This window comes from Panthera leo, chromosome A3, assembly GCF_018350215.1.
Source record: "Panthera leo isolate Ple1 chromosome A3, P.leo_Ple1_pat1.1, whole genome shotgun sequence".
NCBI lineage: Eukaryota > Metazoa > Chordata > Mammalia > Carnivora > Felidae > Panthera > Panthera leo.
This window is the reverse complement of record NC_056681.1, coordinates 95688593-95714736: the sequence shown is the minus strand read 5'-3', so window position 1 is coordinate 95714736 and position 26144 is coordinate 95688593. Positions and strand designations below refer to the sequence as shown.

Sequence of the window (26144 nt, the reverse complement as noted above, 5' to 3'; positions counted from 1 at the left end):
GTGACTGTGATCACACGCCTAATATTCAACCTTAATAACTGCCTGCTGGAGAATTGAGTTAGGTAGTACTCACCCACTGGACCCCGGCTCTTGGGCACACATTTCTATTTTCATGAAGACCTTTGATGGAGTATAAAAGGGGAGATCAGCTTGTCATGTGGCTTTGTTCTGCTTGTACAAGGTCACCCTGAGGAAGAGCTGGGGAGGAGCACAATGCAGGAGGTGACCTGCTAACTTTCTCTACCAGCTTCTAGGTCTGATTCTGTGCCCAAGGGAGAAAAGGGAAAGCTAACATCTAAAGGGGCTACTTCCATAAGGGATGCTCTGGGGCCCAAAACCTGCCCAGGACTTCTCTGAAACCCCGGGTTTGGAGAAAGGCATTCTGTTTGCTCCAGCTGGAGTACAGAATCTCTCTAGGAAGATTTAGGAAGTGGCATGTTGGTATGAACAACAGTGTTGTGGACATGGCATTGTCAGAAGGGGAAGAAAAACAAAGCCCTTTTATAAAAATATTGGAACAGGACAGTACGGAACATCAACCTTCTAAGGAGGAAAAATGGTGGAGGAGGAGGTGTAGAATCTTCACTTTACCAGTGGGGGCTCAGATCTCAATTTATCCTTAATATTCCAACAATCTTATTATATTCAACCTGGTAAAACCCAGAACTTGAACTAATTCAATTTGATTTGATTTACTGTAACTGATAAGGCATCCATTTCTCTTACCTCAAATCAGTGTTTTTCCGGATCTGAATCTTAAGAAACTTTCTCCATGCTCAGCTCTTAAGTAGATTCAATACTTATTTATTTAGGGCTTAGTCAACTGCTCTTTAACCAATACACATTTTCTCTCGATGCTGTTGCTCTTTCCTGTTTAGTTTTATCCAGTTTTGTTTTTTTATCTTTTTGTAATTTTTTGAATGTTTATTTGAGAGAGAGAGACAGAGAGAGCGCAAGGGAGAGCAGGGGAGGGGCAGAGAGAGAGGGAGGCACAGAATCTGAAGCAGGGTCCAGGCTGTGAGCTGTCAGCACAGAGCCCAATGTGGGGCTTGAACTCACAAACCATGACATCATGACCTGAGCTGAAGTCAGATGCTTAACTGACTGAGCCACACAGGTACCCCCTGTTTTGTTTTTTAAAGTGATAAGACAGAAAAACACAAGTTTATAGAACAATGATTCTTGGCAGAACCTAAGACTTTAAACTATGAATTTTTCTAACGCCTCTGGTAGTATCTGAAAAATTAAATATCCCCAAAGTAATACTGAACTAGAAAAAAGTCTCAAACTACTTCAAATATGATGCTGCTTCTGCTTCCCAGTAATTAGGACAAAACACAGCATTGCCTTTGTGATTAGCACATTATATATTAACAGAATTTCTGGCATAGGGTTACATAAATAGAAGTTTCTACTTTCTGAATTACATCCAAAAATGTATACACCACTTTACTGGTATTTATCAGAAATAGTGAATTGCTCTTGTAGCTTATATTCTGAAAGGGTGATCAAAGTTGGAAATAAACTTGTAAATTCTTGCTATACTTTTGTATTCAGAGTGCACACTAGGCCACAGAATGATGACATTCCAAGAGTAATGAAATCAGAGTTCAGCATGCATATAAAAACCAAGGTCGCCTCATTCTACTGTCTATTGAGATCCTAAACCAGAGGTGCAGAAGATCTGGACTGAATCCTCCAGAGAGACGTCAGGGGTGATGTTTCAGAGCACGGGGTGAATCAGTAAAATGAACAAGAAGTTGTCCTAAAGATGCAAATAGGACTGCTGACAACGATCAGAGCAAAATCCAAGGTTAACTAGAGGTAGTGGAAATGAACAGCCAACCAATTGCCCCTGAGGAACCATCTAAAAGGTCCATGTCTAACTACAAATGCTCCAATGATTTCCTTTAATACGGACAGGCTCTAAAATCTTTATGAGATACAAACACATAGGGGTGCCTGGGTGGCCCAGTCAGTAAGATACAAACACAAACTTCAGACACCTGCCTATACTTCTCATCTCTGTCTCTCCACCTATTCCTACATATATTTAAATGTTCCATTTTTACACTGAGTTATTTAATGTCTTCAAAGATGACATGGAGACATACCGTGTCACACCAAGATGTTCATGATGAATTTATTCTCATACTGAAATGTACCTCTTCGTCTTTGGCCCAGGTGAATTCCTCCTCAATCTTTGGTATCTCATTTAGACTTAAGTGCCATTGTGAAACTGTCCTTTATTTACAAAGTTGTCAGTTCTCTATAACTTTATAGCATCCTGATTAGGTATGCACCACTATAGTGCTCAGTATAATGTATTAAAATTGTTTGACATCTCTGTATGTCAACTGTTTTACATTAGGCGTCATTTTTAGGAATGAGACCAGCTCTTCCTTCTTCTTTGTATCATAAGCCCTTATCGTGCTTCAGGCCTAGCTACTCAATCTAGCTGGGACATGGATGAGAAATGAAAGAATGGGATGTAGGAAAGAACTCACTTGTCTTTGAGTATTTCAGGGATAAAATGAGCAGTATCGCATCTCACATACTAAATTTCTTTCTGCACATCACTTCAAATTAGTTCAATAATTTCATTAAACAGTTTCATGAGTCATTAAGCAAGTTATTAGTGGGTGTTCTAGGGTTGATCTCTAGGGAACTTTTAGAAACCTGAGCTCAATCCTTTCAGGACTACTTGAGTAGGAGCATCACCACTGAGCAAGATTCATTATTGTATCCTTGACTAGTTCACCAGGGCCAAACTGGTATATCTTCAGGTATATGGGTCACCCAATTGTGTTGGTGTAGTCAGCCAACACACTCTCATGAGTGTGTTCCCTGCACAAATTTTATTACCAAGGAATGAGAAAGAAAATGGACAAGGACCAAGGACTCTGCTCTTTAGAAAGAACCAGCTTAATAAGTGTTAACATAAGAAATGAGAATGAGAAAATTTAGAAAGAGAATGAAGTATCAAAAGTAAGATGGAATTGTGGCCAACCCCAGCAGAGGAATACATTATAGTTCACCATTCTCTTGCCAATCACAAATAGTTAGTATGCATCCATATTAATAGTTGGAGTTAGAGTAAGAATTGGGTGTTATCACAGTAATGGAGCCAGAAGGTATTAATTTGAGGAGACCCCATGGGGGCAATTTCAGGATCCCCCTACAGCAGGAAAGTACAGTTTCATGTCATTTCTGTAAGTAATGCATTTTTCCCACAAGGGAAAGAATAAAATCCCCCTAAGGGATTTTATTTAAGTGGCCTCCAATTACATGTTAGGTCAGAGGAGAAGAGAATATACAGGAGAGTAGATCTTTTTTTTTTTTTTTTTTTTTTTTTTAATTTTTTTTTTTTCAACGTTTTTAATTTATTTTTGGGACAGAGAGAGACAGAGCATGAACGGGGGAGGGGCAGAGAGAGAGGGAGACACAGAATCGGAAACAGGCTCCAGGCTCCGAGCCATCAGCCCAGAGCCTGACGCGGGGCTGGAACTCACGGACCGCGAGATCGTGACCTGGCTGAAGTCGGACGCTTAACCGACTGCGCCACCCAGGCGCCCCTACAGGAGAGTAGATCTAAAACACTGAGGGCCCAAATTTGCCCAAGGTACAGACTGACTGGAACTTAAAAGGCTCTGGGTATATCTTGACAGTTGAACACATTTGTGAAGTACGATCACTTAGTGAGGAGACCATCGGAGCCAGAGCTCCAAGTCATAGTCAGTGTAGAAGGAGGGTCCAGGGCCAACTGAAGCTGTGACACATTTGTAGCTTTGGCACCATTCAAAAATAATGAAGGACAAACCAAGAATATATCCATCATTTTACTTGGGTTTGGTAGTTTTAGTCAAGAATTTCATGATCATTAATTAAGTTGTTAGAAGACTTTCTAACGTCTCCCCATCCAAACAGGAATCTTTCAAAATTCTGAACTCTGAGTCCTTTTTTTTTTTTTTTTTTTTTTGAGCTGCCTAGATTTCTACCTATTGGACAAGAAATATCTAATCAGACATAGAGGCTTCCCTTCAATACAAAAGAGTGGCTAGAATCTTGTTGAAGCACTTGGCTAGGATCTCCTGCATTATCCAGACCCTTCACTTCTGACCCTGACTTGGCATACTCACACTGATCCTGGTTATGACTTTCACCACTACCAGCAACATAACTTCTCAGAGATTCTGAGATTCATGTTTGAATCTCAGAACCTAAGTCAAATGAAATTTTCCCTAGTGAGATCATTACTTCTCTTCTTTTCTTTGACATGTACATTGTTATCTTTGAATTATATGCTAGTCTCATCTTGTTTCTGTGCACAATTTTTCAGATCTGTCCTCCACTCCAAATCCCTTCTCCAATTACCTTGAGATAATCTTGGCCTTCCTTTCCCCACTGTTTAGCTCCACTATTCTCCTGCTCACTCCTGGCTACATATTGCATAGCACTGTCTTGATTCAGTGGTTCTTGTGTGCTCAGGAAGCCAATGTATAAGCAAATAGGTACAATGTGCCTGAATTAAGTACTTCCCTATTAAGTCCACATTGTGGGATCTGTTATGAGTCTCTGAGATGGGCCCCAATGATCCCTCTTCTCTTGGTATTCATACCCTTGTGTGATCCTCTCAACTTGAACATGGGCTGAGGCTAGTGACTTTCTCCCAAGTGATAAAATATTAGCAAGAATGATTGGATGTCATTTCTAAGATTAGGTTACAAGAAGATGCCGGCTTCCCATTTTGCTTGCTTTTTCTTGCTCTCTCACTTGCTCACTCTGATGGAAGACAGTTGTTGTGGAAAAGCATCTATAGCAAATAACAGAGAGAGGCCATTGTTCAACAGCCAGTAAGGAACTTAAGCCTTAAGTCCAACAACAAATGAGGATCTGAAGCCCTCCAACAACCACATGAGTGAGTTCAGAGACAGCTCTTTCACCAATTGATCCTTAAGATGACTGCCATCCTGGCCAACACTTTGACTGCATTCTTGTGAGAGATCTTGAGGCAACGGCACATAGCTGAACTGTACCCAGCCTCCTGACCCACAGAAACTATGAGATAGAAAATGTTTATAATGTTAATCTATTAAGCCTTGGGGTGATTTGATACATAGCAATAGCTAGCTAATAGAGTATGCTGTAAGTAGAAATTTCAGTAAAAACAGTTAGCAGGACATAATAAAATTTCTGTCCAATTGTAGCAACTATGCTTGGTCTAGTTTCTGGTGTATTTACTGGGTCTAAGAAGAAGCATAAATGAATCTTGATATTTGCTTTTTTACAAGTTAACCAGTTTAAACCTCCATTTACTCAAGTGTAAAACAGGGATGATAGCTGCCCTTCAGGTTTTTATACAAGGTTTAAAAATAATATATTCAGTAAATTTTGTATACAATTTTATATACAAACATAGACAGTACTTAGCCACTGGGAATAAAGTGATAAATAAAACAAATAGAATCCTGCCTTCCAGGCAAAAAAAAAAAAAAAAAAAATTGGAATATATGCAAGATGCTTACCATCATGTCTGGCACATAAGATTCACAGTAAATGGCTCCCATAGTTACTATCTTTACACCATAAGCCTCTCTATCTACTCGTCCACACACCTTTTTTCTTTGTTTATAGGCAGACAAAATCATCCAGTCTCCTTTGGATAGAGGTACAACTACGTGACTCGTCACCTAGAAGTGGGCTTTGTGAGGGTGAAATAAATTGAAAATAACACTCAAAGTAGCACTAACATCTCCAATTGCGAAGTTTGTACAGCTTATCTTGAAAACTTAGTTTCCCTGCTTTTATGCCCTTCTCCGTCCTTGGCATGACCATATCATCTTTCTGATGGTTTTGCATTTTTAATAGTGAATTTGAAATCTATGAAATCTGCCCTTAGGACGAGATTTGATAAGCTCCCAGAATTTTCCATTTTATCTTGATTGCCAAAAAAGCCAGTGTCAAACATTGTACCCATTATGACCTCATCAGATCTATGAGGAAAGGGAACCTTTAAAAGTTATGAGACTTAATCAAAATGCTCATAACTGGAAAAAAAGCAAAACCACCTTCCTTACCTCATTTTTTTCCCCCAGAAACCTCCTATTTAATCTAATATTCTCATGAAAGTATTTCCCTTCTATCTCAAACTTACAACGTTATTTTATATGAGTTGATTAATTGAATCTGGATTTTGAGTAAAGCATCCTCCAATGCTTTTTAAATGTGGTAGAAAGAGTAGTAGAAGTCATATTTAAATACTCTCTAAATTTAAATCTCATCCTGTCTAGACCAGTGATATTCTAGCTTTTCCCACGCTTTATCTTGATGACTCATAATCAAGTTAGCCAATAGCCAATGTTGAACATTGGAAGCTAGGAGCAAAGACAGAAGAAGCCTAGCTTAACCTGCTCCTTAGTTCCCGGTGACTGTTTGTCGGCTGCTTCTATTCTCTGGACAACCATCAGCACCACCCCAGCTAGTCCTAATTCTTCCATCCTGTGTGTATTCTTGGACTTTCTTTCGTCAGAGTCAGTCATCTGTTCCCTCTGTGGGAGTTCCTAAAGGCTGCCATTTTCATAAATTCATGTTTGGAAAATTATAATGTACATTTCTAACATCAAAATCAAATTCAGATTCCAGAAGGCCATACATAACCCATGAGCTGAATTGTTTGATGAAAGATGAAAAAGGACTGCCTAGAAGAAGGAGGAAAAAAAAAAAGCCTCCGTAAATTTCATTCACGATAAGTACCCTAGGAGAATCGGGGAACATCCATCTGCACTCGTCTAGACACAAGTTCCTTTCCCCAAGGAAAGAAAATACTTGCTTGGAAAGTTCTTGTATTTTAAAATAAGCATTTCAAAAATAATCACAAATGGCTTATCAATTTAAAGGAAAGGATGGCAGATTTAATTTTGAAATTTAAGGAATCAATAAAGAATTGAACATGATGCTTTATCGAGCTTATAGTGATTGCGGAAACCAAACTTGGTAAGTACAGTTAAATTGGTCATTAGTGAGATTTAAAGGATTAAGAAGTTATAAAATAACTGCTAAGATCCTGACCTTGATTGTTAAGCATGTATTTTTTAAAAAGGGTACAATCCCCCAAATAAGATAGAATATTGTGTCCATTATATTCTTCATTTATGTTAACAAAACTTTTGGAGCTTGAACTCTCATCAGCCTGGAGGAAATGAAGAGGTGGTCTCAGATCTCAAGGGGTTAAAATTTAATTAGTAAGCAGTACACACATACATTTATCTAGATACCCATACACAGGGCAGAGAGATACATTCAGACAAACAAATGAGCAAACACAGAGTTTTGCAACATAGGGTGGTAAGTGGTAGGTACCTAATAAGTGACACAGATAATATGAGTAATGAGAGCACAGAGAAGTGGGATTGGCTGGTGTAGTTAGAAAGAGGAATTCACTGATAAGGAAGAATCCAGCTAGTACTAAAGAACTGGTAAAATACAGAAAGGCAAACCAGGTGGGGAAATCATTCTGGAATCACTTTAACAAGAATAAACAGAACGCTGGCATGTCTGGATGGCTTAGTTGATTGAGCATCTGACTTTTGATTTCAGCTCACATCATGATCTGATTGAGCTGGGATTGAGCCCTAGCCCTACGTCTGACTCTGCACTGGGCATAGAGCCTAGTTGGGATTCTCTCTCTCTCTCTCTCTCTCTCTCTCTCTCTCTCTCCCTCTCTCTCTCCCCACCCCTCCTTGCTCTCTTAGTCTCTAAAAAGAAAAAGGAAAAAAAAAAAAAGAATAAACAGAAGTCTGTTCTCTGGTTTTTAGATCCTTCTGTTATTTCAGGTCTTCCAGTCACAAGCAAAGCTTCCCATTTTTCCAAATCAAACTATTTCTGGAATACTCCAATGATATAGCACATGTGCTCCCAAACAATTGACTGTCAGCACATTCCTCTTCTCTAGGATTCAAACAACTATTATTGATATGGCAGAGGATCTGGGTGAACTTGCTATTGCCTCCTTTGTGCACAGTTAATACATCCTGGCCACCAATTCCTATGGACACCAGCACAGACAAAATATGCAGGCCCTTCTGCTACCCCACGGCTACTATCCTGGAGGACATTAATGCCCTTGCAGTGACAAAGAAATATTATGCCATTTGTGGTCCCCACTATTCTGAACCCATAATGTGATTCATACAGAATTAAATGAATATCCTTCCTTTTGGTTTTACTTTGACAGACAGGCATGAGACAAGAGCTATTTGTTCCACTACGTTGCTCCAAACGTATGGCACATGAATGTGTGATCATTAGCCTTTCTATATCCACCCTAGCCCATTTCCACTTTCACATTAGAAGGTTATTATAATCCTAAAATTGTATCTCTTACTTTCTCAAGTTGTATCCTCTCCTAGGACTCTTTAGCCACTCATGCTAAGAGCTGAACATATCTGAATTCTAGCAGAATGCATTAATTATGTACAAGTCATGTAGGGTAGATATTTTCATGTTTCTGCGTGGCCAGAGCTTTCTGAGCTAAAATGACTAGTAACTTGGTTCAAAGCATGACTCAATAGCAGTCCATTTAAAATAGAGAAAGAACCTGGAGAGAGATTTACATCTTTACCTCCCCAGAAATTTGTGTTTACATTTCAAAGGGGGATAAAACCAGGAAACATTCATTTATATCCCCAAAGGTTTATAACGAGTAGGGAACCTTTCCTGAAGGGAGTTTATTGACATTAAAGAGCAAAGATTTTTCTCCTCTTCTCAGGAGGGGAAGAAGGCTGCTGAACACAAATTCCTATATAAACTCCCAGATGCATAATTTTGTGGTTCCTATCCTGTGGCACCTCCTCTGAGTGTGCAGAATTCATCTGCCCTCATTGCATTGCCTTAAGAGGGAGAATGAGGCATGGGAAACTGGTGTGTGTCCTCTGGGCCAGAAACTGCATTTGCTTTCAGGAAAAAGTAAATATAGATGTTAAAACACATTAGCCAGGTCCCTAAGATATATAGAGTATGTAGATTTCAGTCATATAGAAAAGGCATTGAGACAAACTATACATTGCCTATTGAAGGACTATTAAGTAGATGAGATTTTCTCAGTCCTCCAATACTTCTGACTTCCCACCACCATGAATATCACAACCACCAAATAAGTAAGAGATTTCCTCCATATCCTAATCATTTTGACCTTTCAGAGAAAAATAAGATACTTTATACCAATAGCCAGGGTTATATTAAAATGCATTTAAAAGATATTAGGATGTCTAGGGTGAACAATCTTGGTCATTACAGCTTCTGTTGAAATTCATTACTTTCATAATCTAATTTCAAAGTCAGTCATGGAGAAGTAACTTAGACTGTAATGGCCTTTCCTATCCGTAATATCTAATATTTTGTCTTCCCATAAGCTGGCCTTTCCACCTCCTTCTGATATTGATTTTACCTCTGTCTACACCCCCCCACACACACATCCAGCTACTGGGATAGGCAAGTCACCCAGACCTGTCCAATGATAAAACCTAATCCTACTAGCAACAGAATCAGTCCAAATAGAGTAAGCATACACTACGTGGCCAAGCAGATTGCTCTCCTTTACTATATACAAAGTGAGAGGAAAAGAAGTCTCTATTTATCTTAAAATCCTGAGCAGTATGCCAGAGGCTGCTAATGGACATATTCTCTAGTCAGAATTAATGAAACATAATGTCCTAATTTTTTATATTCACTTAATCAATGCATGTAAATTAAATGCTAATTATGTGATAACACTGCTCTAGGTCCTAGGTACTTACAGAAACACCTGCCTCTAGGAAGTGATGATCTAGCTGGGGGTCATTGAAGCAGATATTGAAGATGACACACAAAACATCAAAAGACTGATACAGTTCCCTATTCTCTTCAACTGAGAATGAGCCATGTCTTCAAGTATAAGTTCAATACACAGAAGCACAGGCGGAGGAAGAAATGGAGAATATCACAGGAAGGAAAGTGGAAGCAGAATGAATATGTTTTGCCTGGAAATGATTGCACCTGTCTGGGTAAAGCACAGGGTTCAAACAGAACCTGTTTGAATAGGTTGAAACAGAATGGTTTGAATGGGCAACAACTGTCCATATTGGGTCAGTAAACAATGACACATTTATTCTGAAATCAACAGTATTAACCATCCTTGGATGACAAAACATCAGGCAATACGGGAGAAGCTATGGCCCAGAGGCATTAAATACTTTAAGGTTATATTTAGTTAGTAAAAGTCAAAGAATTGAGTTCTTCTGATTCCTAATCTGGATCTGTTCTACTACATTGTACTGACAAAGCTTTACCTTTTGTTACAGTTTCCAATTTTGGTACTTCCTGTTTGCTGATCCTCTTGTATTTTTTGGCAAAATATATAGAAATGGTGTAAAAAATTCCTTGTTGTTCTTATGAAAACTTTACATTACAAAAGCATGAAAGTAAAAATTATACCATCTCTTCCTAGTGAAGGAAGACCTCTAAAAAGGCAATATACTATAAGATTCCAACCATATGACATTCTGGAAATGGCAAAACTATGGAAAGCCGTAAAAAGATCAGTGGTACCAGAGGTGGGAGGGGGAGAGGGATAAATAGGCAGAGTACAGAGGACTTCTAGGGCAATGAAAATATACTGTATGATACCATACATAATGAATTATACCATAATACCATAATAATGACACCATAATAATGGATACCTGCCATTATACATTAGTCTCAACCCACAGAAAATACATGAGTGAACAGTACTGTAATCTATGGACATTGGACCCTTATGAGGCATCAATGCAGGTTCTTCAGTTGTAACAAATGTACTTCTCTGATAGGGCATCCTGATCATAGGGGAGCTGATGCCTGCTGTGGGGTCAAGGGGTGTATGGGAAATCTCTGTACTTTCCCCTCAATTTTGCTGTGAATGTTAAACTATTCTAAAAGAAATAGTCTTAATAAAAGAAAAGAAAAGAAAAGAAAAGAAAGAAAGAAAGAAAGAAAGAAAGAAAGAAAGAAAGAAAGAAAGAAATAAAGAGGGGCACCTGGATGGCTCAGTCAGTTGAGCATCTGACTCTTGGTTTTGGCTGGGGTCAAGATCTCCCAGTTCATGAGATCTTGACAGCACCAACACTGCTTGGGGGATTCTCTCTCTTTGCCCCTCCCCCATTCATGCATGTGCATGCTCGTGCTCACTCGCTCTCTCTCTCTCTCTTTCTCTCTCTCAAAATAAGTAAATAAAAATTTTAAAAACAGAATGAAAGAAAACTGTACCATTTGTTTGGACCACATGTTCCTAAAATATTGGAATTTTAATCTTCATATATGCAGTGCCCACTAACATGGAGTCCTCATTTAAAATACTTTTTTTCCTATTTCCTCTTTTTCTCCCCCCCACTTTTTTTATTTGTGCCCTCTAAAGAGGGGACTGCTGGCAGAATATCAAAGATCCTTCAACCCAATCACATTCACATTGCCACAAGCTTATATCAGCTATCAAATTTATAAAACTGACATTTCAATATAATCCATTCAGTGAAGATGAACTACTCTCTATATATCTAAATATGCTATCACTGGATGTACTTTCGCCTCCTCTCAACCTCCTGCAGCAATCTGACTTGGTAAATGAGATCTCTTAAGATGGGTCTGGTCAACCGTGCATACACTTACGACCAAGTTGTTGGCAATTTGTTCCATTTCAGGTTTTAGTGAAGAGCCCATCAAATATGCTATGTAAGTATTTAATGGGTCTGATGTAGATTAGGGTTGTGTTTTCATCACCCTAGATAGTTTTTATAAAAAATAGATAATTTTTTATATAATGTTGCTCTAGGATTTTAGCATACGAATAACCCACAAATTTATTTTCTCAAATTTCACTCAGCATTCATAACAACACAAAAAGCATTCTTCAACAAAACACTATCTTTACTGAGAAAGTGATTCATGGAAAATCAACCACAGACTGTTATGTGACTCTTTGGATCCCTTTCAATTTTTAGCCACGCAGAGAAGGCAGTCAGGTAGTAAAATGGGAGTCTTTCTGCAGAGGTGCTCCCTGGCAAGATTTACATGTCTCAATGGGGGCTGGCCTATGTTTGCAAATCCATTTATCAGCAAAGTCTGGTCAACTCAAGATATGAGTGTTCAGCCCTTTTTTTAGATTCTTCTTTGTAATTTATATGTAAGTCTTCTCTTACCACATCCCCTTCATTTCTCTTATCCTATGGCAACAGTACATAGGCTCCATTTTGCCTTGTTTAAACTTGTCCCTATTTTGGGATATTTCTTCCCCTTAGAGCATCTATCCTCAATGGAGGCTATTTTGTCTACCCTCCAAGAACCTCTGGTGCTGTGTGGAAATCTTTTAGTTGTCACAGTTTGGAATGGGGAAGAAAAGAGGTCCTCTAAGCATCTGGTGGGTAAAGGCCAGGGGTGCTAGGTATCCTATAATGCACAAGACAGCTACCCTCCCTCAAGAAATAATTACCTAAACTGTCAGCAGTACAGAGATTGAGAACTTCTGCCTTAAGGTCTTGAATAGAACAACTCAGACATAAGCGTGGATAGAACCTGGTAGGTTGTGGTAGGCAGAAGGAAACATGACATTTTGTCATCCAGATTCTGGACTCCTTTTCTTTTTCCTCATTCTTCCTTTTGGCTCCTTCGCCTCTTTGCCCACTGCCCCTGTGATCTCTCCCCAAATAAAATGGACTCTCAGGGCAAAGTTTGATAAGCTCAAAAGAAAACAGTGAACAATTCAATGTGGCTTTAATTTAAAAAAAAAATCATAAACCAAGCACTAGCTGAAAAGTAGAAATCTGGGCATTAATAATATGCATAGCAGTTTTTATTTTGAGGACATAGGTCTCCCAAGCACAGCCAGACACTGACAAGAGGACTAATTCAACAAAACTGCACAATCATAATCGCCAAACTGCTCCTACAGTCTTCCCTGAACTCCAAGTGTCTGGTATAGTCCTAACAATTCTCATTAGCATCAGTGAGTTAACAGCTCAAGCTTTTGCCTGCATTTCTTTGACAACCTCCCTAGTTACTCCTAAAGAAACAGTATCAGTTCCGCTTAAGAAACAAAACTGAAGAAAGCCACAAAATGATGTGTATACATTGTGCATTCTAGTTCTTAGCCCACCAACATCTACTTTTCCTTGACACATATTCCAATATTTTCAATTGCAGGTGTGTAGAAGCTATTTCAATCTCTTCAACCTGATGACTTTCCTAGTTATCATCAATAGTTCTTGAAAAATATAAAGAACCTAAATGTCTTGTGCATCTTCTCTGTTCAATTAAGATCTGGATGTGGACTTCAGAGTCAGAAAGGTATATTTAGTTAAGTCCCTACAGTATTCAGTCACTGCAAGGAAGGGTTGGAATAAGTTTTAAAATCTCTGACAGTTAACAAGTAAGAGCAAAATCTTAATGAGCAACAACAATCCTGAATGAATTGCTCTGTTTCATATTTCACCGATTTTGTTGTTTGGAAAAAAAAAAAAATCAACCAGAAAGTCATTTACGTTTCAAGAATTTGAGCAAAAATTATGTAAAAATATTTCCATCAACTAAGCATGCTGCCCTTGCCATTAAGCAGATTTTGACCCAAATGGGCATCATGTCCTCTGTTCATTAAAGCAGCACAAAAGACATTGAGAAAACAACCCCAGAATATCTCTTGAACAATGCCTGAGTTCTTGGTGTGCACAAAGTCACATGTAAGGTGGCAATATGCTCTGTGTCTTTCACCTTTTACAATGAGCGTTCCAAAGAGTCAGGAGCAGTCCTGTGTTCAGAGTCCTGTCTTCACATCTTCAATCCTTCTCTGCTGCTCTTCCCAGTCTCAGGCCCAAGGGAGTGCTGCTATGTGTTTGACAGACCATGTGATGTTCAGACTTTGTAACAGAATAGAGCGAATGGGCCAGAAACTGAGAGCCACAAAAATGTGAGAGGGTTCCCTAAAGGGTGAAGAAAAGAGTCCTTATACTGGAGGGTAAAATGCCTATTTTTAATTCTTCCAAGTGAAGAAAGAACTGAGTGACTTGCTTTGTGCTACTCTATTGAATGCAAAGGGCAAACCTATTTGAAAGAAAACAGTGCTCAATTTCAGCTAATTAAAATGCAGATATATCTTATTATCATTATTGTTATTATTTCTAATTCTATGTCTGCCATGATTCTCAAGAGCAACAATCCCTGGATGTTCTCTTTATTATGTGATGTTACACTATTCCCTTTCTGCTTATATTTCAAAGAGAACAAGCAATGTCTCTGTTTATCTGTTGTTTTTCCTTGCTATTTCAGACTAACAAATATCTACAGAAGTCTTTGTAAATAACCTTTTCCCTATAGAAAGAAACCTATTTCGACTAACATGCTGTATCATGTAGAACTTGATACACTGCTTTATCTGACCTTTCAGAAATACATTTATTATTTCTTTTAATCCTAATAGGTTCTGCAGTCCAGCTATACAACAGGAAAGGGCCCTATTGAAGTCTGAGGAAAGGTCCTTCTGTGCATACATGACTCAATTCTTTATCTATTCATAACCCCATCCAATATAAACTTAAATTCCCTTTTTCTATTCCTTTGTCGTCTCTACCCTAAATTTTCTAACCACACTTCCACACCCCCCCCCCCCCATATACAGATAAATGCACACAGCTTTAGGTACTTGAGAAAGGTTCTAAAGCCCAGGAACACTAGCCAAGAACAAAAACTACTAAAAATAGGCCAGGCTTTGGTACAGTTATGGGTTATTATGCTAACTCAGTGAAAGTAAGTTCTTGTTGTTTTTTTTTTTTTTTTTTTTCTTTCTCCATCCCAATGCAGCAGGGAGCTATGACAGGCTCTCATGAGTAACCATGTCTTACCATAGCAGTGATCCCCTAGGGACAGCATGTGCCCTAGAAGAAGGCATAGAAGGCTTTCCTAGAGAGGCAAGGCACGTATTCAAGGTCTGACCCATTTTTAGCTGCCACCATCCCCTTTCTTTGATAACTTCATATCCAGACACTACCTAGAGCCTTAAAACTTTTTCCTAGTTGTTCACAGTCCTTCCTCAAGAGCCAATCTTCTCAAGAAATAGACACAGAAATGGTTTCAAGTTCAAGATTCCAAGTTCCCATCACACCTCCACTGTTTTCTAGATTTGTGACCTTTTCCAATCTCTTAACTCATTTCAACCACCACTTTCACATTTGTAATTGGACATAATAAAAATCTCTCTGCCTACTTCATAAGGTCCTTGTGAGAATCAAATGAGACTACAGATAAAAACTATAAAGTAATATATAATACACACATGCACGCACACACATACAAAGCAATAAAATTGTTCTTCTGCTATAGTTATTCAAATTCAAGAAACCAAGAGTATTCCTATTACCATGTGTAACATTGAGGCACAGAAACCTATAACAGACAATGCAAAAGATTTATTCAAATACAAAAATTAATCATGGCATTGACATTTTGGTTGAATCTAATATCTGTGTTTACCTGTCTCAGAGAGCAATTTTGTAGCTTCCAGAACCTTCTCAGTATAAACACCAGCTTCATAGTTCTCCATCTCAGCATTGATGATGTGTATAACTCGAGCTGCCCGGCCCCTAATGGCCCCTGCAGTCCGGTCCAGAGTGTCCACGTCCCCTTCTTGGAGGGCTATCACACACTTGTTCACATCCTCCAAGATGTGATTCTCTGTGGAAAAACACACACACATACACACGTGCGCATTGATATGATTTTATGCCACTCACACACTTAGTAAGCAATCTAAGAGAGATTCATCAACTATCATGAGCCATCATGCAAAACATACCTTTATAACACTGAAATAACATTTAAAGAACATAGTGTATAATTACAATAGCAATTCTCAACCTTGAGCACTAGCTAAAGGGCTCACAGCATCATACAGAGTGTGAAGGTGCCATCCTACTAAGTTTCTGATTCCATAGGTCTGGGATGGGGCCCAAGAAATTGCATTTCTACCAAGTTCCCAAGTGATGGTAATGCTGTGGGTTTGGGGACCATACTTTGAACAGCACACTTTGAGCGTCTTTTTCAATGTTTCAGATTTATTGCATTTTAGTAGTGGTTGTGGCAGTGAACATGAAGTCAACCTGATCAGGCAGAAACATTTCCAAACATGACCAGAATCGAGCTCTGGGTGCCTGCTTATTTGATCAGTTTTTATTTAGCAGGCATTTAAGGGAAACTCTAAAACAAACAATTGTCACCTCATCCATCCTTAAGGTCACGTCATGCGCAAGGTATATACAGTAGGAAAACTGACCAGGTAAAGAGGATCACAATGTTCTCCACAACTAAAATAACATCGGGTCTTGTGGCTGGTTTCGTCAGTTTAGAGTCAAGGTCAGTCACCACTCTCCCTCATTGCCCAAAGTAGAATCCAGGCAGGCAGGCTGGGGAGTTTCACTCTCTAGTAGCATAGAGAAAACATGCAATCTGGTCCCTCATGGTTTTACAAGTATGGAATTTTGTATTTCACATGTCCTAAGTGAGATCTGTAATTATATCCCTTAAACATTCTTTGGAAACACAATTCTAAGGAAATGTTGAAACGTTTAGTGCTCTGTGGAAAGAAAAGAACTTAAGCTGAAAATACACTCACATAGACACACACTCACTATAAATAAAGAGAACAAGTGAGAAATAGTCTAAAGTAATCTGGTAACTTCAAATAATTATAACTGTCAAATTCAACAGTTAATAAAGGATTAAAATAAATTATTACTTCCTCGAGAAGTTTCTAGGGCTACGTGTGAAATTAAAAGTTCCTACCTAAAGAGGGAAAGAGGGTAAGGTATTGCACCAACACCAGTCTCCACCATGGATCTCTCCTACTTTCCTGAAGCCAGTCAGGCAGAAGGACTAAGCGTTCTGTCAGGACCCTCGGCAGAAACTTGCAAAGTATAACTTACTCTGTGTCATGGAACCTCTGCTTTGACCTCCTACAATAGGATTACCTCATTTGAACCATTACGGATTTCTGATTTCTACATTCTCTTGTTCCCTAATTTCAAATAGAAATTAGAATAGGAAAAAAATGAGACAATTTTAATATTCAGATTTTTTAAACTCACAAAAAGTAATACTTTCTAAATGCTGATATTTTCCTGAGTAAAATAGAAACGGCTGTGACAATTTAGACTTTACCAAATTTTTAGTTTGGTTAAGGAACTTTTGAAAACCACCCCTTTCTGAAATCCTGGATTGTGTCACGCAAACTCACTTAAAAGGACACCTGGGAGAAAGGTTTACTCAAATGCAACTTGGTACAGAATTTCAAATACAAAAATTTGATTTTAAAAGGCCTCTTTCACTGCTCTTCTTGCCGCCCTGCTGGATCTCTCCAGACAATTCAAATATGTCCAGGTCTCCAAAAGTATGCAACTGGGAGGGTCTGCGTATCAAAAGCATGCATCCATCCACTATTGTCTTTGAATAACACAGAAGTACAACGAAAGCTACTGCTTTTCCATGCATGGAATTTTGAGATCCCATCTCTGTTCTAACTGCATTCAGAACAGAAATGGAATGTGCTAATTATATTATATCCTAATAATTTCTCTGGAGTTGCTAATTTTTTTTTAATTCTAAGAAGTCCACTCATGACCTAATATCTTAAAATGAAATGATAGGTTTTAAAGGGGAAAAGAAAACAACTATTTCCCAAACTAGAAATGTACAACTCATTTAATTAAGACACAAGAAAAAGAATATGCTTTAATAGATATAAATGATACATATTTGAAGGAGGCTAGCAGAAGCTGAAAACCCAAAACACCAAAAGCATTGCTTTTAATTAGGCAAATCATCAACTAATTCGTTCAATGGTCAGTTTAATAAATCATGCTGTGTGAATAAAGTATTAATTTTATTGGTTTTATAATTTATTGACTAATTTTTCTTAATCAAGTTTTTTTTTTTTTTAAATGCTAAGATAATTTGCTCAGGATTTCCCAGCATTTTCCAATCAGGGTACCCCTTTAAGGGAAAAACGAATCACCATTTCCTCATAATAGTAGTTCTCGTAGTGGATGGTATACATGTAAAGGCTAAGATTTGGAATGCCTTAAAATAGATTTGTATTCTATTAAGCTCAGTACCAACAATATATTTAAAAAAGAATAGTACCTGTTCCTAGAGACATGTCATCTGGTCAAAAGATCATATGTAATGTATATATGGATTCCCAGACCCCTTATAATAACTTCCCTCCTCATCTCTTCCCAACCCTCTCAGGTCTGAGCCCAACAGTTTGGAAGCACACTGGTCTAGGATCTATCAAGAATTCCAGTGAATTATTTGAAGGCGAAATCCACACTTGATTCATTTTTGCATTCCTGACAGTGCCTTATACACAGCAGGTAATCAAAGAAAAAACACTGAATAAACATGTTTGTTAATAGGAGACCATTTTATGTACTTTTATTCTAAGGTATTTTCAAGAGAAAGAGTTCAAGAAGTAAAGACAGGAATGCTGTCCCAACTAGAAAAGAACACAGTAGAGAAAGTAATAATAAAAAGCACAGGTATTCCAGAGAGGGCTCCATTGCTGGGAAAAACCGCTCAGGTACTTTGGATGTCATATCCGGATATGAAGCATGGCTTTTAAACATATCATAAAACACTTGACTGCAATATATTTTGTGATGAATTTGAATTTTTGCAGCCTTACTGTTTCAGAAAAGATGAGTTTTGTTATAAAAATCACTGATGACCAAACTATTTGATTATTATAAAGCTTAAAGATATAGATTCTAAATTCAAAACCTAAGTTCCTTGTTTCCTTCTAAAAATTCTCACAAACTCAAGACTCTGGAGTCAAAAGAAAAATAAGAAAAGGCAGACAACAAAACACAACTCTTGGACATTATGGGATTGAGTTAATCTCTTCTTCAGATCTTAGATGGCTGCTACTATGTGAGCCAAACCCAAGAATTAAACTGTCACACGGTTAATGCCAACACACTTATTTTAAAACACTATTAAAAATTGTAGTTTTTACCCAGTGGGAAAAACTTAAGTGTTCTAACATAGCCATTTCACTTTTTTATGAGCCTGGGCCACATCTGAAAATTGGTTTTGCTTCTGTAATGTTAATAGCTAGCATCATTGCTCCTGAAACTTGTTGCATTTCATATGGACAAATTAAGCACTCAGGCACACAGGTTCAGGTAGCATGAACAAAACAAAACTGTAGTCTTTTGCAAACAAAGATTTTTTGGTTGTTTTTAAGATAGAGTTCCCTGCCAGAATAGATATTCCCTTAAGAAGAAACTGATACATAAAATATCATTAATACCATTCCAAAATATCTCCTGGGCCAGACTTGCAATTTACTGATGCAAATGTTTTGGCTTCAGCTCGGAGAGGAGATGAGAAGTAGTTTCCCCAACAATTGGGCTGTATCCATAGCCCACCGGCAGGACAGAGAAGGCTGGGTCATTATTTGTCAAGTCCGTCTGTAGAAAGGTAGCTGCCACCTCCAATTGTCAACTCCAAAGGCATGCTCCAGCAGGCCCTGCCAAGGCTGGCTCCCTGACAGCGCCTGTTCATTTTCCTGTCATGGCATGCCGCGGCACTTGTACCGCTGGGGTTGGACTGCACAGTGTTATCAGCGGAAGCCAAAGCCTTTTCTTGTTGCTGGTAATAATGAGATGCACAAAGGAATGGCAGGGAGAAAGGTGGCAAAGAGGCAGGGCTGGTGGAAGAAAATTAAGAAAAGCTTTGCACTATTGAAACGGTCTGAGATAAGACCTCCTCACCTTGCTTTTCCCTACTCTCAGAAATTTTTGTACATGCATTTAAAGAAAAGGAGAAGTTGGGAAATTTTTAAGTTCTGAAATGATTCCTCTTTGCAAAAGGTAGTCCAATGCATATTTTCTACTCATTTGCAGGAAAAGGGGGATGCAGAATAACATTTCCAGCTATCAGGATTGCTGTGAGATCTGAGGCCAGTTAGGGAGAGCCGCTGCCTTGTCTGGGGGGGCGGGCACTATAGTCATCCTGGCAAACACTGACAAGACATGAGACAGAGGCAGCCACCCTCTTATTCCACACCATCCAAATCCCCAACATGTCTACCTAAACCATTGCTATGCATTGCATGAGAAATGCACTTCTGAGATATCTTTTACATTATTAGGACTCAGCCATCAACGAAGCCAATCTCAGAAATGGCAACGTATTAAGGTCTTTATCAGCTAGCTGCCAGATATGGGGGTATTTAAATGAACAGCTGCTTTGAAAAGTCACCAGAAACAGAGCATCTTGGGAGTGAAAAACAAGACAGGCTTTTGAAAAAGATGAGAGAGTGGAATGAGGGTACCAGAGGTGGAGAGAAGAGAACCCAACGAAAGCTGGAAGCACCAACGGCAATTTCCCACTATCCTAACTTACTGAGAATTATGTAGCTTCTGAAGAGGATAATCAGGATTTTCATACCGTCTCTGCCCAGTTACCTCCCCACTCAGTGCAGGCCCTGGGATACTAATATCTTTATTGCAGATTTTGGGGGAGAATTAAAGCAAACAGCATAGTGTCATGCAAATTCTAGACACTGAAGAGGTATTCACTCATGTTTCCCATTTTTCTTCTCTTGCTCTCCATGGTTTCAAAGTTGGGTTTTTGATTATCCATCAGATCTACAGATTGGACTCTGCTGCTCTCAGACATAAGCTTCAAACACAAGCCCCCAGTGGGAATTCATTGTCTGTTTCTTCATGAAAAGCAAAGACAGCACCTAGACAGTATTTCCAAATATGATGAGCTCCCCCAGAAATTCCTTCTACAGTGTTGCAGTCAGATGCTCCTTCTGCCTGGATCCCACCAGCAATGCTGTGACCCCTTTCCTCTCAGGCCTCAGTTGGCCAAGGACAGGCAGGCCCTGGTCAAGGCCAGGTCTACCTCTGGGTAGAGTCAACATCTGGTCAGTTTGAATTATCAAGGTTCACTTGATTACCTTTAATGCCTCACAAAGGAGGCTGATGTTTGCAGCAACTCCCTCCCCAACTCATCCCACAGAGACTCTTCTTGGTGAACTGTGCCAAATGTGTGTGGGCAAATATGTTTAGAGAAAGGTATCACAAACCTGGGTAACTTCACTTATTGGAAAAAATGACCCCCTTAGACATAGCCAAATTGGGCTAGCTGACTTATTATTATTATTATTATTATTTTAAAATATAAACCATGAGAACTAACCAATCTCACATCTCATACCCTTTTTTAAGATGGGTGATTTGGATGTATCCAAGGCCAATCTGCTTTAAAAACTCTAGAAGCTAAAAAGAAACCCATGTCTCCTTAAATAATCTCTTCAGGTTGCTTATCTCTTTATCAGAAAGTTGTGTTTCCACACCCGACCCCCATGCTTTGACCCATTGTTTTGAAATAATGTGCACACAAAAGAAAAATTTCCAAGAGGGTGTTACAGTCACATTTGCAGAGATGACTGAAAGCTTACAGGGCCAAGAAAAGCACTTGAAACCGAGGCCCATGACATTTTCAAGATATTCCTAATTCTGTTCTCCAGTTGCCTTGTAAGGGCCTATTTGTGATTACCTGAGACAGAAAGGAAGTCATCCACTGAGGTGATGTCATCCACGGCCTCTGTCAACACTCGGACCTGCTTCTCCCACTGGTCTTTGAAGACGTCCATGTTGTCCTGAGCAACTTTGCTCTGTGGTCGGGCAGCCAGTGTGAGAGCAGCATTGATGACCTATTTGTTAGAAACAATCCAGAAAGATGCTGACTACACTATTTAAGAAAGAAACAAGGTCAGAGATCACATTGAAACCCTGGACCCTGTAGTTTGTCAGGGGTTCTAAGTGGGTTCTCAGTGTTCAGAAGACAATCAGAAACATGAAACATGAAGTATGTTATCAGCTACCATTGGTTTTTGTTTACGCTGTGTTTCTTCTTTTTTAAATGGACAGATTTTATGTTTTTTGTTTTGTCTTTAGCTCTTATTTATTTTTCAGAGACAGAGAGAGATAGAGTGTGAGTAGGGGAGGGGCAGAGAGAGAGGGAGACACAGAATCTGAAGCAGGCTCCAGGCTCTGAACTGTCAGCACAGAGCCTGATATGAGGCTTGAACCCATGAACCGTGAGATGACCTGAGCTGAAGTCAGACGCTTAACTGACTGAGCCGCTCAGGCTCCCCTCTTCTTTGTTTTAAGATATAGTAATTAGCCTCAGGTTTCAAAAAGTGTTTACTGGACAAGTCCTATTTACTTAATTCAGATGTGGTAGAAAGCTAACTCCTGTTCTACATGTGCAAAGTTGTAATTTAGTTGAGACAAGGAAAATAGTAATGGAACATTTAAAAATCAGCCCAAAATAAACAGAACAAAGGCAGTATGAGTGGAAAAGACAATAATTACCAGGGTTATTCTGAATACTGGAACAGTTAGAAATTCTTTTTGAGAAAGGTACACCTTGAAACAGCTCAGGAATGATGGCAAGACAAGTCAGGGAGGGACATGAGGGCCTGAGTAGAGAAGTCCCTGAGTATCAGGTCACCAATGGGCTTTTGAAACAAAGTAGATGAGGCTTACCTGGGGACACAGGCTGTCAATCTGGGTGGCTGCCATCCGAACTAATTTCACCCCTTCCTCATTGTTGGAAATGGAACAGGCCAAGTTGGCAACCTGGATTGAAAAGAACTTGAGTGAAAATCATGTTGGGGCAAAGGGGAAGTGTACTGTTGCATGACCTTACTCCTTCTCTGGAGTCATCTCTTCCAGGGGAATCCTGCTACAAATAAGGATGCCTTTCAGTGATTTACCAAATATTACTAGTTACTATGCTACATTAGACATTTAGTCCAGAAAAGTAAGGTGCTAATAGCAAATTATTGCTTCAAGATTCTCAAGCACACACAATAATGTATTTTAACTGGGTTGCTTTGATCCATTTTCCTCTGTGGACTGCTCTTGTGACTTATACTCTCACTTGAGCTCCCTAATACTCATCATGAAGTGTGGCCATGATTTTGGCCACACAAGCGCTAAACTCTGACCAGCGAGAGAGACACTGCAGTGCACTTAGGATTTAAAGGAGATTCACAAGAAGTTGAAAATGAAGGCGTTCTACCCCAAGGAACCCATATCTGCCTGTCAGAGTCTGTCAGGAAACTGCTAGTCTACCAGTAGCCCACTCGAGGACTTTCAGGGGGCAGGCAGGTCTGAGAAACAGATAGGAAAGGCTGATATAATCCAGTAGGCAACGATACAGTGTACAACAAATTAGAATATGTGAGTTTAGTAAAAAGGCATTCAGTTTTAATTTTTTTTAAAACATTATACCAGCCAAAACAGCTGCACTGAATTTAAGCTCCCTGGTCAAGCGTTTCAATTTGTATTATTCCTCCTCTTCAAGGAGTGAGAGGTGGTAATACAAGGTCAGATTGATTGGCCAAGGTCAACAGCACACAAAGCTACCATCAGAACACTGATCAGTCCCATCAGACTGATGCCAAGAGGACAAGAGGATGGGGATTAGAAAGGGCAAAGGAGAAGAGAATGGCCACCAGGGCTAGGAGCAGGAGGGCAAGTAGAACAAGTGATTAGCAGACTGAGAATCCCCTGAGCCTTGTGGCCACCTGCCCTTTTGTATCCTGCCACCTCTGCTCTCCAAAACCAGGCGGCCTCTCTACCATGACTTCATACCCTGGGAGATTAAAATGCAACACACGTGCGGCGTTCCGAATGCAAAAGCAAGCTTAGTCAGACAGTGTGAAGAGCATGGAACTGGAGGTCAGGAGGCTTAACCACTAACTAGTTACAGAGTCACTTCACATTTGGAGGGCTGTTTCCTTATCAGCAAAAGGATATAGGTAGATGGTGATACTAGGAATTCTTACAAAGATTACTTCAGTAAATCATTATCATTGAGAATCCCATTTTGAAGCTTTTAAGGAAGAACACTTTACATCTATTGTAGTGAGAATATGTACTATGAGAAACCACAGATGGAATTTCCAAACGTTAATTATCAGTTTCTTATATTTTATAGTTTATCTTGGATTCTTCAGATAATTTTCACCATTTTACTCAGTTTTCCAAGTACGTCTGTTTGAAAGACAATATACCTTCCTGCATCCATTTATAGGATACTAAATGCCCAGAGGTATGAGGCTTCTTGGAGGCAAAGCAAGAATTACAGGTTCTCCATTTTTTTGTTATATTGTTTCCACTCCATATTTTTATTTATCTTTGTTGTATTTATATTCCAGTGTATTTTATATTCCAAACACCACATGATGTATGTGACATAGAATTGGTGCTCAATACGTGTGTTTTGAATTAAAGAGCAGTTTTAATAGTTTTTTATTGCATATATTTGAAATACATCCAAAGACACTCTCAAAGATATAGTTGAGTTACCCCTTTAATCTGACTAGACAAAGTTCATACCACCTTCTAGCAGATATTTACCAACACTATGGTGCTAAACAATGATTCCTATTTTTTGGTCCACTGTTTGAGTCCAGAATGCAGAGCTCCTTGTTCACAGTGGCATGAAAAAAAACAAAAAAAAAACAAAAAAAAAAAAACAAAAAAAACTCGGGGTGGTGTGAATTCTCCAGAAAGATGTATACATTTAATTTACAATTCTTTAATCTTCAAGTGATTTCTTCCTAATTCTATTGTTGAACAGCCTTCCATTTTATGAAATGAGGATTTCAGATGGTTTTGTTTTCTCTCTATCATCCTTTCCTGGTGTGTGAGACTTGCAATCACACTCTTGCACAGCAGTGGACATAAGCTGAAGAGTTTGGCATGTGGCTCTATAGAATGACAACAAGGGAGCCTTAGGGCTGAGAAAAACTAGGCTCCTGAGTGAAGGAGATGCCAACCAATAACTTCTACATGGTGATAACAGACTCTTCCTCGTGTATCTTTTGAAATGGGTCTTCATCCTTTATTTAAATAAACTCTATTATGACTTAGATCTAATATGGGAACCTCATTGCCTGGTTGAATCTAATTAGGGGGAACAGGGCTAGTAACACCTAGAAAAAACGAAGAGCCAACAACCCCGAAAGTCCTTTAATTATTCTCCTTAATTTACTGATCCATAAATCCTGAAGTCTGGCAGCCTCCACTCTGCAATGAGTTCCTGCTGTTTAAGTCCACTTAAAATCAGAATTTTATTTACCTTGTATTATACTCTGAAACATTCTGAAACTATTTCCAACACGATGCTCAGGATTTCACAATTTCCAAAGGCAGGCAAGTTTACATATCTTAAATTGGCCATGGATTCCATCCAAATTCCTGTTTTCCTTAGGCTTGCCTTTCTGCTTCTCACTGGACCCATTGGCATGATGGTGACTCTGAACATGGTTGTAATACACCGTGATTTCTACAACTCTGGCACCAAACACTGAGTTTCCATCTTTGAGGCAGCTCCCAATCATTATTGTATCTTAAAATGCCTGCTCATATCCTAGCAATAGTCCAAGACCACTGTATACACATAGTAAGTACTTGATTACTTATTTTACCTGTTCTTTAACTACAGGTCTGATGCTATACTAGAAACCCATAAGATAAAATGTCCTATTTTTCAAATCACAAGATTCCCCCCACACACCTTGTTTTTTTTTAACCAATTTATCATGATAACCTTTCTAAGGGAGGTGGGGCAGGAAGGGAATGGTAAAGTAGAATTTTTAGACATTTGAAAAAGATTAATATGAGTTAAAGAATAGACAGTAGTTATGCTAAGTGAAATAAGTCATACAGAGGAAGACAGATACCATATGTTTTCACTCTTATGTGGATCCTGAGAAGCTTAACAGAAGACCATGGGGTAGGGGAAGAAAAAAAAAAAAAGGTTAGAGAGGGAGGGAGCCAAAAAATAAGAGACTCTTAAAAACTGAGAATAAACTGAGGGTTGATGGGGGGTGGGAGGGAGGGGAAAGTGGCTGAAGGGCATTGAGGTGGGCACCTGTGGGGATGAGCACTGGGTGTTGTATGGAAACCAATTTGAAAATAAATTTCATATGAAAAAAATAGACAATAGATTAACTGATTACGGTTACCAGGCTGCAACCCAAAAGATGTTGAGCA

The 26144-nt window shown here is 39.0% G+C and overlaps 1 protein-coding gene across 10 annotated transcripts in view; it reads right to left on the bottom strand.

Annotated features, from left to right (window-relative positions):
* The window catches only part of CTNNA2 (catenin alpha 2), a 1100619-nt gene that overhangs the window by 96003 nt on the left and 978472 nt on the right, over positions 1-26144 (bottom strand). For all 10 annotated transcript variants that reach the window (XR_006200794.1, XM_042932824.1, XM_042932822.1 and 7 more), the window contains 3 exons: positions 22623-22715; positions 21628-21784; positions 15532-15732 (listed from right to left, as the gene is read on the bottom strand). Coding sequence is in view for 9 of the 10 variants with exons in the window: in XM_042932824.1 (XP_042788758.1) it covers positions 15532-15732; positions 21628-21784; positions 22623-22715 (451 nt within the window). In the remaining variant the exon portion in view is untranslated. The remainder of the gene's footprint in view (positions 1-15531; positions 15733-21627; positions 21785-22622; positions 22716-26144) is intronic.